General features: G+C 40.3%; 1 protein-coding gene across 4 annotated transcripts in view; it reads right to left on the reverse strand.

Moving 5' to 3' along the window:
• Positions 1 to 15,075, reverse strand: part of INIP (INTS3 and NABP interacting protein) — a 35,772-nt gene extending 20,697 nt beyond the window's left edge. Inside the window, exons 1-2 of one of the 4 annotated variants that reach the window (XM_007968395.3) lie at positions 14,972 to 15,075; positions 13,683 to 13,763 (exon numbers count right to left, since the gene is read on the reverse strand). In XM_007968395.3, the coding sequence (XP_007966586.1) occupies positions 13,683 to 13,707 (25 nt within the window). In that variant the 5' untranslated portion in view covers positions 13,708 to 13,763; positions 14,972 to 15,075. Of the gene's footprint in view, positions 1 to 13,682; positions 13,764 to 14,881 lie in introns of all 4 variants that reach the window. The other 3 variants (XM_037983673.2, XM_037983679.2, XM_007968394.3) reach the window with 3 other exon arrangements.
• Positions 15,076 to 15,514: the final 439 nt, after the last annotated feature.

Genomic DNA, 15,514 nt, shown 5'->3' on the forward strand with positions numbered 1-15,514 from the left:
AACAACAACAACAACAACCAAAAAAAAAAAAAACCCACAGAGTTTTTGGGAGAATACTAGTTCAATGTCTTAGGGCAGAAAAAAATATCAAAATGGGATTGGACTATCTTGTCAGAAAGCAAGAAGACTTTAACATTTTTATATATCCATTTATTTTTTGTTCTTAGAGATGAAGTTTTGCTCTGTCACCCAGAGCTCGAGTGCAGTGGTGGGATCATGGCTTATTGCAGCCTCAAACTTTGGGGCTCAACCCATCTTCCCACCTCAGCCTCCCAAGTACCTAGGACTACATGTAGGCACCACCAGTCATGGTCCTAGCTAAATTTTTTATTTTTTGTAGAGACAAAGTCTGTGTTGCCCAGACTGATCCTGAACTCCTGGTCTCAAGCAATCCTTCCACCTCAGCCTCCCAAATGCTGGGATTACAGGCGTGAGCCACTGTGCCCGGCCGAGAATAATTTTTTAAAAAGGTCCAAGGTAAGTGATAAAAGGACAAAAAAGTCAATTTGAGGTTAGCCAGGCTGTCACAATTTGAACATTAAAAAGAGAATAATAATTACAGCTACATGGAATAAATTAAGTCTGTGATAAGCCATGAATTCATAATGAGATGCAAAAGGGAAAGCTAAGATACATGATAGTATCTTAGCAAAGAAGGGTGAAAATAATAGGGTATCCAGTGTCTTATTATATTAATAACTAGGTTGGTGTTAACACTTAGGTGTTTTGTTTCTCCTGTTAAGTATATGTCTATTTATGAAGTATAGCCGTGTACTTTTTTGTTTCAGTACAAGGAGGGTAGGGTGGATACAAGGAATTATGTGTGACTAAGCCAAACAGTTCCAAAAAAAGCAGGTCATGTACCAACAACAAGAAATTCAGATCAGCACAGGCCCGAACACACACAGTAGGATGTATTTTTAAAGGAGACGCAGTGGCTGATGAGTGCCTATAATCACACACAATGCCCGAGTAGACATTGTGAGTTCTAAAAGGGTGAATTAGTCCAATATCCTAGAGAGCTCATAGTACGTAACTCATCCCTGATCGCTCAGGAGAGGAGACATCTATAATTCCTGGCACTACTGCTGCCAGAAAAGGGCAAGTTATAATGACAACAGAACACTGAGCTGTGAAACGCTGATCACACACAAAATAAAGAATATTTCAATTCCTGGAATAATCTAGGCTGCAAGAAACTAACAGTCTATGAGAAAGGCATGAACTTAAAAAAAAATCCCCCGAGCAGGTAACATTCAATTATAGAGGGGAACTAATGCACACCAACACAACTTTAGGTTCCCATCAGCACAGCCTTTGGATAAGCGTTAGGCATAACCAAACCTTGTGTTTTAATTAAGAATCAAATCCATTAACAACTCTGAACTCTCAGTAATTTGAAATTTTGCTTTGTTTTGGTAGTGGTAAGATCACTGTAACCTACAAAGGTATAGAAAAATTACTATAATTCTGGAAAAATATAGAAATAGAAATCTGGAAGAGTATTATAACTCTAGGGAAATATAAAAATGCAAGTATATCAGCCGAGTGCAGTGGTTCATGCCTGTAATACTAGCACTTTGGGAAGCCAAGGCAGGAGGTTCACTTGAGCCCAGGAATTCAAGACCAGCCTGGGCAACATAGTGAGACCTCGTTTCTACTAAAAATAAGAAAAATCAGCTGGATGTGGTAGTGCACACTTGTGGTCTCAGTTACTCAGGAGGCTTAGGCAGGACGATGGCTTGAACCTGGGAGGTCAAAGCTGCAATGAGCCATGCTTGTGCCATTGCGTTCCACCCTGGGCAACAGAGCGAGACCCTGTCTCAAAAAAAAAAAAAAAGAAAGAAAGAAAAGAAAAGAAAAAAAAAGTATAGAATGTATAAATTAAACCAACAGGTTAGTATTTTAAAATACATTTAATTTTAGGTAAATTTTTGACCACTATATAAAGTGAAGTTTAATAGACACTATAATTAATTATAATTGTAATTTAAGCTGTTATTAAACATAATTTAACTAAGCTTGTAAACAATGTCTAAATGTTTTAAAAAAATGTTTTTTGAAACAAGGTCTTGTTCTGTTGCCCAGGCTGGAGTGCAGGTGGCATAATCAAGGCTCACTGCAGCCTTGACCTCCCCGGCTCAAGGCATCCTCCCACCTCAGCCTCCCAAGTAGTTGGGACCACAGGCATGTGCCACCACACCTGGCTAATTTTTAAAAGCTTCTGTACAAATGGGGTCCCCCTGTGTTGCCCATGCTGGTCTCAAACTCCTGGGCTCAAGTGATTCTCCCACTTTGGCCTCCCAAGGTGCTGGAATTACACACGTAAGCCACCACACCTAAATGTTTTAAAAATTTTTATTTTAGAACTTTGGTGTATTAGATAAGTAGGTTTATTAAACTCAGTATTAAATTATGAGCAGTCATGAGTATTTTCTCCATGCCCCAAATCTCTTCAGACATTAAAGAATGAAATGGAACAGAATGCTTGGGAATTGGCAAATAAATACAAGTGACTCTAGCACAAATTATGTGTGGAAAAAGCAGTGAAAGAAGCAGCTGGGAAGGTTAAGAAGCAGTCAGATATTTAGGGACCTTGTATTACATGTAGATTCTTAGTTTCATCAAATAGGCAATGAGGAGCTACTGAGAGTATTTAGAAAAGGACGAGGCAGAGATCAATCTTGGCACGGTTTCGAACACCCTCTGGTGGTAACAGAGAATAGATTACAGGGTAGAAGAGACCTGCCGCAGGGAAAAGTTAATCCAGGATCGGAGACAGGCAGTGAGATAGAGACTTGTTCAAGAAATAGTGCAATATGAAAAGGTGCTCAACACCATTGATCATCAGAGAAATGCAAATCAAAACTACAGTGAGATATCATCTCACCTCAGTCAAAATGGCTTTTATCCAAAGGTCAGGCAATAACAAACATTGGCAAGGATGTGGACAAAAGGGAACCCTTGTAAACTGTTAGTGGGAATGTAAATTAGTACAACCACCATGGAGAACAGTTTGGAGGTTCCTCAAAAAACTAAAAATAGAGCTCACTGAAGCCTCAAATTCCTGGGCTCAAGCGATCCTCCTGCCTCAGCCTCCAAAGCAGCTAAGACTATATGTGTGCACTAGCACACCTGGCTAATTTTTTTTTTTCAATTTTTTGTAGAGACAGGGTCTCACTATGTTGCCCAGGCTCATCTCAAACTCCTGGCCTCAAGCAATCCTCCTGCCTCAGACTCTCAAAGTAGTGGGATTGCAGGCATGAGCCACCACACCCAGCCCGCAATTTTCTATGGTAAGATTCTGTTAATTTCAGGGTTCAAACTTACTCTAACTAGGGCATCAACATATAACTTTTAACAATGTTATACTCACTACATGAGGGTTTCTTTTTAACCTATAATAGTCTCCTGATATAATTCAATGCATCTCTTTTCAGTCTCAGAAGCACAAAGATGTTTAATATATTATCTCATGTATGGTAAGAACTATTACTTTAATTTTCAAAAATAGTATAGAAACAGGGTTCTTGCTGTGTTGCCCAGGCTGGTCTTGATGGGCTCAAGTGATCCTTCCACCCCAGCCTCCCAAAGTACCAGGATTACACCAAACCTAGCAGAAACTATTTATTTATTTATTTTTCTTTTTTTTTTTTTGAGATGGAGTTTCACTCACGTCACCCAGGCTGGAGTGCAGTGACGTGATCTCGGCTCACCACAACCTCCGCCTCCCAGGTTCAAGCGATTCTCCTGCCTCAGACTCCCAAGTAGCTGGGATTTCAGGCACGCATAATCATGCCACCATGATTACACATTAGCCACCATGCCTGGCTAATTTTGTATTTTTAGTAGAGACAGTGTTTCTCTATGTTGGTCAGGCCGGTCTCGAACTCCCGACCTCAGGTGATCCGCCCACCTCGGCCTCCCAAAGTCCTGGGATTACAAGCGTGAGCCACCGTGCCCGGCCTCTTTTTTTTTTTTTTTTTTAGCCAAGCTATGTTTCTAAGTAATTGGCTGGAATTATTTAATATCCCTTTATAACTAACCTTTTTAAAAAACAAATTAAAAAATCTGTTTCAAACTTTTTTTTTTTTAAAGAGACAGGGTCTCGCTCTGTTGCCTGGCTTTTGTTTGAAAAAACATTTCCACTTTTGGAACTATAACACTATCTCCATTCACAATCACGTATGTTCTCATTTTCTCATTCATTCATGGAAACATTTTGACTCCCACACATTTCTTTTTTTTCCTCCCGCACATTTCTTTGTCACTAAAAACACTCTCAAGTAACTAGCATTACATCAGATTGCATTTAAAATCTAAGAGCTGATAATCATTTTCCTTTAACAGCTCTATCACACTTAAATGAACACTAACTGAAATTCTTCTTATTGTAAAAAAAAATCTCAAGCTAAAAGTGAAAATTATTTTGATTATATAGTTACGGACAATCTACTACACTTTCATAACAATAATTTTTAAAAGATTACTTAAATCCTGTCGAGTGGTTATCCTACAAGCTATAGACTCTTCACAACTGTATAGTACATTAAAGTACCATACCTGAGACATCTATGTTTAGTATTAGAGGAATGTCACTGTGGCACTATTAGTTTAACATGTTTTCAGTTATTTTATTGATTCAACAAATATTTATTGTGTTGTGGACTAAGCCCTCTTTCCGATCGAGCAGTCTTTCACACTATCACACACAGGCACAAAGTTAGGTTCTAAGGATGCAATGATAAGGCAAAACTTGACATGATTCTAGCTCTCATGGTTTTCAAACTGTCCGGTGAAAACAGATCAATCAAATAATCACATGAATGAATGTGTCATTAAAATCTAACACGAGTAGTCTGAAATAAAGAAACCATTTGATGAGCATTTATAACAATCATTATTGTAGGAATGAATGCTAAATAAACTTAACCTAGCATGAAAGTTGGGGGAGCAGTGTCAGAGAAGGCTTTCAAAGGAGGTGATGCTTGAACTGAAATCTAAGGCAAAAAATTAAGGGTGAGGAACAAAATAACCTTTCCCCCTTTAAAGAGATCACTCTAACTGCAATGTCGAGAATAGACAAGAGAAAATAGGAAACTATCACAGTACAAAGAGCTAGAGATAATAAAAGTTATTAGTGGATGGAAATGCAGAGATACAAACAGATCCAATAGCTATTTAGGAAGTTAAATCAGGAGGAGAGTGATGGATTGAATATGAAGGAATGAGGAAGAAGGTGTCATGGAGAAGTCCTAGATTTTTTTGGTTCTTGCAGTTAAATATGCATTGGTTTTCTATGGTTGCTATAATAAATTACCCAAAATTCGTGGCTTAAAATGACACAAATCTATTGTCTTACAGATCTATAGGTCAGAGGTCTCACTGGGCTAAAATCAAGGTGTTGCCAGGGCTGCATTTCTTCTTTTATTTATTTGTTTATTTTTGAGACAGGGTCTCACTCTGTTGTGCAGGCTAGAGTGCAGTGGTATGATCAGGGCTCACAGGGCTCACAGGGCTCAACCTCCCATACTCAAGCGATCCTCCCACCTCAGCCCCATGCCCAGCTAATTTTTTTTATTAATTTTTTTTTTAGAGACAGGGTCTCTAAATGGATTCTAGGAAAGAATCCATTTTCTTGCTCTGTCCTAAATCTAGTTAATGATGAACGTTTCCTGTATCTTGCAAGATTAAAAAATTACTAAATCATAAGCCACCTTTCAGAGTTTACCAAAAATACGTAACAAAGAAAAGGAATCAAGCCCTAATGTCTGCTCAGGTGATTTGTCTGTGTTCGTGTTCTCTTTCACCTAGACCTAAGGACTCACTCCTCTTAAAACTACTGCCACTTTTTCTACCCATTGAGGTTTGTAAGATGATGACGTATCTTCTGCTTGAATCAACCTTTCTTCCCCACTCATTTTTCTTTTCTTCTCACATATAAACTCACAGGCCCTTTTCACTTAAAGGATTTTCTGCTTAACAACCAACGTAGAAGATTAGATTAATCCCAATAAAGATTAAGAAGAGGTCTTTTGCCCCTTGTCTCGAGCTCCCAGTGGTTTCCTATCAGTGCTATCATCAGAATGTTGTAATTCCCCCTACTGAAGGGCAGTATGGGAAAACAGAATGAACAAGGAACTTGGGACTTTGGAATCAACTTGGGATCTCATCTCAGCACTACCGCTTGCTATTGAATATTGGGAAAATTACCTCACCATGCCTCAGGACCAATGGAGATAACAGTAACAGCTTTAAAGGGTGGTTACAGGAAATACAGAAAAATGTAAGTAAAAGTCCTAGAACACTGCCTGCCACATGGTAGTTGCGTAATAAATACACACTATTATTGTTATTATTATCTAGCATTCTTTCTCCCTAGTCATTAGGTTAACATCACTAGATTCCTGTCATCCCATATCAACAATTCTCTATCAGTGAACAGTTTCTCATTAGATAGGCCACAACTAGTTAGCATGCAGCTTTCTAATTATATTCACATTTCAGACTCCCAGGCCACTCTGAGTGCACGTGGGGATCCCATACTCTCTCCTAACTATACAGTCTCAGATTACTTTACATAATATTCTTTCCAGTTACAATTTCAATCTGGAGCCTACAGGTCAGGCCTAGCATCAGAAATCTAATTTATTCTCTTTGCTGTAGCAATTAAAATGCAACAAAAAGAAATTTTTGTTGAAACCTACTCCAAATTGTGTCTTTGTATCCGTACTCTCATCTTTAAAAAGGTACAAATACAAGAATTTTCAGATGCTTTTTATGCATCACTGGGACAAACTCTTAATTAAGAGGTGGCATACTTTAGTATAAACCTGAAGAATAAACTTGTTTTCCTTCTGGACCATCCATGGTTTAGGTGAAGACTTGTACTTGGGTCTGACGTCAAACAAGACACTTCCCAGGAGCCTTGCAATTCCATGCCTATGCAGCATGCTGAAATCACAGCTGAGAGCACCTGGACTGGCCCAAAAGCAATAGTTCCTACTACCTGATCTGCAGATCTTATGGTTACTACTATAAGCATTTTCAGGTGTCTGTAAAATTGAAAAAATCAAACAAAAGAATTCATGTTCCTTACTCAGTATTTCACCAGGTCTCTCTGAAATCAGGCTGAACCAATCCAATGCCACCACATCATCACAGGACCTTGACATTTACCAATAATGAAAGACTCTGCTGCTTTTGGTATCTTGTCCAAACTCCAGGTTGACAGTCTGCCTCTGCATACTAAAATTCTCATGATTGAAAGCCTACCAAATGTTCCACACTACATTGGACACTATGAAGAACATGGGACGGCAGTGACTGTCAAGAGCATATGAAATTTAGCAGTCCTGATTACTATGACGGCATGAAAGACTGCTAGATCTGAAAGAGGGCTTAGTCCCCAAAACAATGGAATTGTTCTCTACACCAGACAAAATAAGTAAAATATATTTATTTACATTAATAAATTATAACACATAAAGATTTTTTTAAAATCATGGTTCTTTCAGTTGTCATTTTAAGGTAATTACGGCTCTTGGCATAAATCTCCCTATTAAGTAATTCTTATACATACAAACAGTACAGAAATTATTTACTACAGAAAGTAAAATACAGCCAGGCATGGTGGCTCACACTTGCAATTCCAATGCTTTGGGAAGCCAAGGTGGGAGAACTGCTTGAGAACAGGAGTTCAGGAGTTCAAGACCAGCTGGGGCAACAAAGCGAGACCCTGTTTCTACAGGAAAAAAAAAAAAAGAAAAAAAATTAGCCAGGCGTGGTAGCATGTGCCTACAGTCTCAGCTACTTGGGATGCTGAGCTGAGGAGCTGGAGGCTGCAGGGAGCTACAATCACACCACTGTACTCCAGCCTAGGCAACAAAGCAAGACCCTGCCTCTTAAAAAAAGTTAAATTAAAAAGACAGAGAGAAAAAATACAATAGATCTGAATAAATAAGAATTTAAAAATGTCACTGGAGTCTGGGAGTCTCTAGAACACGATGTGGACTCCCTCTGCTGGTTCCTAGTAGCAGCAGTTCCATGACACCAGCAAAAATCCCTGACAAAGGAGCAACGGAAGCCAAAAGGCTAAATTCATTTCTATTTAGATTAGGGGATGTTTCATAGTGGACCTGACTATAGATCAGTCAAAGGTAATACTAAAAATGATTGCATTTTTACTACAACTACAAAAAAAGTAACCAGCATATTGTAAATCTCAATGATTTGTGCTAATAGTGGGATAATTTAAAATCTATGTTCATTTGGAGTGCATTGTGTGGTTTTTAGCAGCGTATTATCTTTCCAAAATAGACTTCTCTTAGTTTTCATTTGAGCTCAAATTAAGTTATTTTTAATATGGGCCCTTATAATTTAATGGAAAAATAAAGAGGTCAACAACCACAAGGGAATGTGGACCTATGATTAGTCCACAGAGCACACAAATCACACATGGCTATGTGAGAGGAGAACAGAATGGTATTAGCTGGTTACAGCTGGTAAGCTGTCACCACAACCTGATTTTTACAATACTATAATTCAGCGAAACTCATGTAACCTTTAGTTTATCCTAAATATAATTAATAAACTACAACAGAATCAGCAAGCTTTCAACTTCCAGTACTGGCAGACTAGTCTCGTTGGTCTAATCCTGCCACAAATATAATACTAAAATATTAAAAATTCACTATTTAAAGGCACTGGAGTCTGACCAATATCAGGCAGAAACTGCAACTGGTGAGATTTGGGAACTTGTGGCCTTTTGCCTGAAGCACTCCCCAATCCACTAACAGCTTGGTTAGCCTCACCTTACTAGCTTGAGGTGTCAGAGGAGAACTCAAGTTCAGGGCTGACAGAATAGCCAAAAAATTAGGGGCAAGGCTTGAGGGAAAGGCAGAAGGAATAAAGCCCAATTCATGCATATAAAATCCACTCAAAGTTTTCTCTCACTGCTGAACTACACATATCCAGGGGAGATCCCAGGCAGTCCATCAATAAAGCAGATAGTGGAAGCTGAAAAACACTGCAAGATTTCAGCTACTGCCCAACACAGGAGAGACAAGATTTTGGAGTCGAGTCTGAGTTGAGTCAAGCTGTCTGCTAGAACAAAATTCACATTTCAGAAGAATATAACAGAATCCAGAGTTTCCACAATGTCCAGTACCCAATAACAAATCACGAGTTATAGGAAGAAAAAGGAAAACATGACACATATGCACCAAAACGCTGTCAATAGAAACCAACTCCAAGATAACCCCAATGATATAATTATCAGTCAAGGATTTAAAATCAGCCATTATAAATATGTTCAAGGACTCAAGTGAAAAAGACACAATAAATAAAAGGGGTATTTCAGCAAAGAAATATGAACTATGGAAAATAAATGGAAATTCTAGAACTAAAAAGTAAATTGAAACAAAATGTTCAATTAACAGCAGATTGGAGATGGCAGAACAGTTATTAAAGTTAGAGCATTAGAAATTATCCAATCGGAAAAACAGAGAAAAAAATATTGAGGAAAAATAAGCAGAGCCTTGGAGTACTTGAATAATGGATGGAAACATCCCACATTTAGTGAAAGACATCAACCTACAGATCCAAAATGCTCAACAAACCCCAAACAAGAAAACCACCTCTAGGCATACCATAGTCAGACTACTGAAATACAAAGAGAAAATCCTAAAAGCAGCCAGAGAAAAATAACACATTACATATAGGATAAGAACAACACCATAAGACAACCCCAGAGCTCATTAAGAAAATGAAAAGGCAAGTGAGACTGGGAGGAAATATATGCAAAACATATCCGACAAAGGACTTGTATCTAGACTGAAAAATGAAAACAAAACAACTTGCTAAGAAAAGAAATAAGCTGATTTTTAGAAAATAAGTAAAAGATGTGAACAAACACTTCGTAAAGGAAGATTCACAATGGCCAGTAAGTACAAAGAAAGTGCTCCGCATTTGTCATCAAGGAAATGCATTTTAATACTACAATGAGATGTCACTTCATATGTTCTAGAATGGCTAAAATTAAAGACTGACAAAAGTAAATGTGAATCAACCAGAACATTCACATATTGGTAGAAAGAATATAAAACAGTACGAGAACTCACTTACGCAGCCCGTGTACTAAAATAATAAAATAGTACAAGTGGCCCAGCATGGTGGCTCATGCCTGTAATCCCAACATTATGGGAGGCCAAGGTGGGAGGATTTCTTGAGGCCAGGAGTTCAAGAACAGCCCAGGGAACAAAGCAAGACCCTCTCTCTATAAAAAAAATTAAAAAATTAGCCAGGCATGGTGATGCATGCATGCAGTCCCAGCACTTTGAAAGGTAGAGGCGGGAGGATTGCTTGAGCCCAGGAGTTTGAGGCTGCAGTGAGCTATCATCCACCTCAGAGCTCCAGCCTGGGTGAGATAACAAGACCCTGTCTCTTAAAAAAAAAAGTATCTGAGGCCAGGTGCAGTGGCTCACACCTGTAATTCCCAGCATTTTGGGAGGCCGAGGCAGACGGATCACCTGACGTCAGGAGTTCAAGACCAGCCTGGCTAACATGGTGAAACCCTGTTTCTACAAAAAATTAGCCAGGCACAGTGGCATGCACCTGTAATCCCAGCTACTTGGGAGGCTGAGGCAGGAGAATTGCTTGAACCCGGGAGGCGGAGGTTGCAGTGAGCCGAGATCGTGCTATTGCACTCCAGCTTGGGCAACAAGAGCAAAACTCCATCTAAAAAAAAAAAAGTATCTGCAAAAGAGACTTTAAATGCTCATAGTAGCTTTATTCACAACAGCCAAAACTGAGAAAACCCCAAAGCTCACAAACAGAAGAATGAATAAACAAAATGTGATACAGTCATACAATGGAATACTACTCCACAATAACAAGGAACGAACTACTGATCCATGCACAATATGACAATATAGATGCATCTCACAGACGGTATGGTGAATGAAAGAAGCTGGACCAAAGGAGTATACACTTTTAGACGGAGTCTCGCTCTGTTGCCCAGGCTGGAGTGCAGTGGCGCAATCTCGGTTCACTGCAAGCTTCGCCTCTCAGGTTCATGCCATTCTCCTGCCTCAGCCTCCCGAGTAGCTTGGACTACAGGCGCCCACCACCACGCCCAGCTAATTTTTTGTATTTTCAGTAGAGACGGGGTTTCACCGTGTTAGCCAGGATGGTCTTGATCTCCTAACAAAAAGAAGTATACACTTTGAAGAGTTCATAAGTTTAAGACAAAACTAAGATTTAAAAAGTCAGGACAGAGATGAGTAATTTAAAAATATGAAGATAGGTCAAATATACATAGAGTCAAACAGGACTTCAGACTTGATACAGAACGGAAATAGAGGCGTCCTTCCAGCAGTTAAGCAGTTAACTACTTGCCAAGTGAGATTCAATACTTTATAGAGAGTAAATTTTACCTTTATAAGCATTTTAAAATAAAAACTCCTTGACAGCAGCAAATGTGTCTGACTTGATTTGTTTTGGAGCTATCTTAACACAGGTGAAATGTGTACAAAAGTTTTTACAGCAATGAAGATAAAGGCACGGATAATGCATGATGACAATAAAACTTCTTTAACAGTGGTTCTGATTTCAAGTAAAAGAGCAAGCGAATATAGATGTCAGAAGAGGCCATACGGTGGATAATGGGAATACAATTTCAATGTAAATAATCTTAATATAGATTAAAATGTAGGATTAATAATATAAAGGATGTTGTATATCTGATCCAATGCCAGATCTACCATCATATGTTGCTTAACAACAGGGATACATTCTGAGAAACTCATTGTTAGGTGATTTTGTGTTGTGCAAACATCAGTGTACTTACACAAACCCAGATGGTATAGCCTACTACACACCTAGGCTGTATGGTACAGTCTGTTGCTCTAAGGCTACAAACGTGTACAGCATGTTACTGTACTGAATAGTGTAGGCAACTGTAATACAATGCTAAATATTTGTGCATCTAAACATAGAAAAGGTAGAGTAAAAATATGGCTTAGGGTACACTTATTCTATTTTATGAAATGAAGTGTTGCCTGATTCTAGAATCACAAATAAAGCCAATCGAGATCTTAAAACACGCACATACACGTACACACACACACACACACACACACACGCACACAGTTTAAAAGATAAAAAATAGTATACCTGTACAGGGCATTTACCGTGCATGAGCTTTCAGAACTGAAGTCACTCTGGGTGAGTCAGTGAGTGAGTGGTGAGTGAATGTAAAAATCTAGGACGTTACTGTATACTACTGTATACTTAGGCTCCACTACATTTATTAAATTTTTCCTTCTCCAATAATACATTATTAACCTTAGCTTACTGTAACTTTATTTTATAAACCTTTAAATTTTTTTAACTTTTTGACTTTTGTAATAACACTTAACTTAAAACACAAAATCCTGGGCTGGGCACGGTGGCTCAAGCCTGTAATCCCAGCACTTTGGGAGGCCAAGGTGGGTGGATCACCTGAGGTCGGGAGTTCGAGACCAGCCTGACCAACATGGAGAAACCCCCTCTCTACTAAAAATACAAAATTAGCCGAGCGTGATGACATGTGCCTGTAATCCCAGTTACTTGAGAGGCTGAGGCAGGAGGATGGCTTGAACCCGGAAGGCAGAAGTTGCAGTAAGCCTGGCGGGGTGCAGTGGCTCAAGCCTGTAATCCCAGCACTTTGGGAGGCCGAGGTGAGCGGATCACGAGGTCAAGAGATCGAGACCATCCTGGCTAACACGGTGAAACCCCGTCTCTACTAAAAATACATAAAATTAGCCGGGCGTGGCGGGCGCCTGTAGTCCCAGCTACTCTGGAGGCTAAGGCAGGAGAATGGTGGGAACTTGGGAGGCGGAGCTTGCAGTGAGCCGAGATCGCGCCACTGCACTCCAGCCTGGGCAACAAGAGTGAAATTCCATCTCAAAAACAAAACAAAACAACAACAACAAGAAACACAAAACACTGTACAGCTGTTAAAAAAAAAAAAAAAAAAAGCATTTCCTTTATATCCTTATTCTATAGCTTTTTTCTATTTTTAAAATGTTTTTTACTTTTTAAACTTTTTTGTTAAAAATGACACAAACACATACATTGGCCTGGGCCTACACACGGTCAGGATTATCAAGATATCACTAGGCGATCGAAATTTTTCAGCTCCGTTATAATCTTATGGGACCACCATCCTATAAGCAGTCTGTCATTATTCAGCACATGAGCGTATTTCAAATGTAGTTTTTTTCTGCTTTTTTTTTTTTTTTTTTTTTTTTGAGATGGAGTCTCACTCTGTCGCCCAGTCTGGAGTGCAGTGGCGCGATCTCGGCTCACTGCAAGCTCCACCTCCTGGGTTCAAGAAATTCTCCTCCCTAGTATCTGGGATTACAGGTGCCTGCCACCACACCCAACTAATTTTTGTATTTTAGTCGAGACAGGGCTTCACCATGTTGGCCAGGCTGATCTCGAACTCCTGACCTCAAGCAGTCCACCCGCCTCAGCCTCCCAAAGTACTGGGCTTACAGGAGTGAGCCACTGCTCCTGTCCTGCTATTCATTTTTTAAATTCTGGCTACAGTAGCTGCCCTATGCTAAATTTTCTCTTATTCAAATACATTTACTATACGGGGGAAATGTTCCTAGTAAAGAAATTCCCGCTGTCATTACCTTGTCCTGAAGAGTTTGCTGCCATTTTCCTATTTTGTTTCAATTACGTCCAGTGGCAACTGGTCAGCACTTCACAATCACCTGTAAAATATGTGTACACACATATACAATGCACCATATTTTAATCACAAACTAAAAGGAACAGTTAGCCTCTCTCCTTACAATGAAATATTTGCTGTTTCTTAACCTCTTCACAAAGATACATTTGAAATGTACACGGACTGAAATCCCACATGTAAACTCTGCTAGTGTCTCAAGCATTTAATTAAATACGGCATTGTTTATTCTTGCAGATGTTCATACCATTTAGCATTACTGTCTTTAATAAACATCATTAGGTTGTATTTACCAAATATATCAACCAATTGATAGAGTCAATACAATCATGGTGTTAGGAAAAAAAAATCATTCACCTATGGTGTCTCTGCATTCGTCTAAAACACATACCCAGCAACTACTGTGTACACTGAAAGCTAAAAAAGGAAAAGGAGTAGTGTACCTGCTCTGCACCATACACTGTGTAAGATGCTCGAAATTAGTTCCTTTATTTATCAACATTTTATAGATGAGGGGACCGTACCCAGGGTCATAAAGCTAGTAAGAATTATTTGGGCTGCTGGTTTCCAAACTTCGTGCTTTCGTACTAAATCCTGGGGAGATCCAAGATGAGCAAGATCCTATTCCTACTCTCAAGGAACATATAATCCGATGGGAAAATAAAGTCTTATTCAAGCAACCATATACTATTAATTTAAAAAAAAAAAAAAAGCTTAACAAACGCGCTCTTTAAAAGGTGGACACAGTGCCGGAGGCAAGTAATTGATTTCATTGGGAGCACAGTGACGCCTTAGTCTAGGCAGCCGGGAAAGACATAAGAAATAGAAAACAGGCACCGGTTTTTAATAAACGAATCGGTAGGTGTCTCCAGCGGCTGACAATGCCGGGTTAGGACCGGAGGACAACAGGGCCATCTTGTGACAGGGCTAGACTGGCGTGCCAGAAAGGTCCCTGCCTGCGGGCGTGCAGAGCCGACTGGGCCAGGGCTGTGAACGAGAGGAAGGAAGCAAGTAGGAGCGAGAAATGTTGGGTGGCAAGGTCGGAGGGGAGGTCGCTGCCTGTAGCAACAAAGACAGCGGCGGCAGGTTACGACCGGGGCCACACGTTTCTATTCCCCGGTGCCGCCAGACTGTCGTACTTACCTGGGACCCGAGGACACCGGGACCGCCTCGCTTTCCAATCGCGGCTCTTAAAGGGGGCGCGACCACTTAAGCAAAAGGAGCTCAACTCACCGCACTACAACCTTCCCGCCCCCGCTGAGCTTCCGCCTCCTGACTGACGTGCGCCCCAGGGAGCGGAAACCCCGCCTCCCGCCGGGACCCAACGGCCACCACCCGTCGCGATTCGCACTTTAGCGGCCACCTCAGTGCAGACGTCACTTTTTTTCCAAAGAGTGACAGTCGAAGAGGCTCACGGGAGATGCAAGCAGTACTGTTGGGGGCGGGGCCAGGGTGGGGCGTGACCCGGGGCGGGGCGGGGCGGGGCGGGGCTGTCAGGCAGGGGCGGGACGGAGAACAACTGGGTCCCTAGCACCAAGACTGCCTTTTTCTTCATTGCCACGGCCTGGCCCGTCTTGCGACGGTGCGAGTCCACCTTGGCTGGACCTCGGAGGAGAGGCGAGTCTAGAGGTTAAGCTCGCTTTCGAGCTTTAACAACCATCTCGGATTGATCCGCACACACACATAAACACACACACACAAATTCAGGAATATTTTTTGTCTACAGTTTACACAATTATACACAATGAAAGCACTGAACATGGAGGATTTTTATTA

The sequence above is a fragment of the Chlorocebus sabaeus genome, chromosome 12, assembly GCF_047675955.1.
Source record: "Chlorocebus sabaeus isolate Y175 chromosome 12, mChlSab1.0.hap1, whole genome shotgun sequence".
Taxonomy (NCBI): Eukaryota; Metazoa; Chordata; class Mammalia; order Primates; family Cercopithecidae; genus Chlorocebus; species Chlorocebus sabaeus.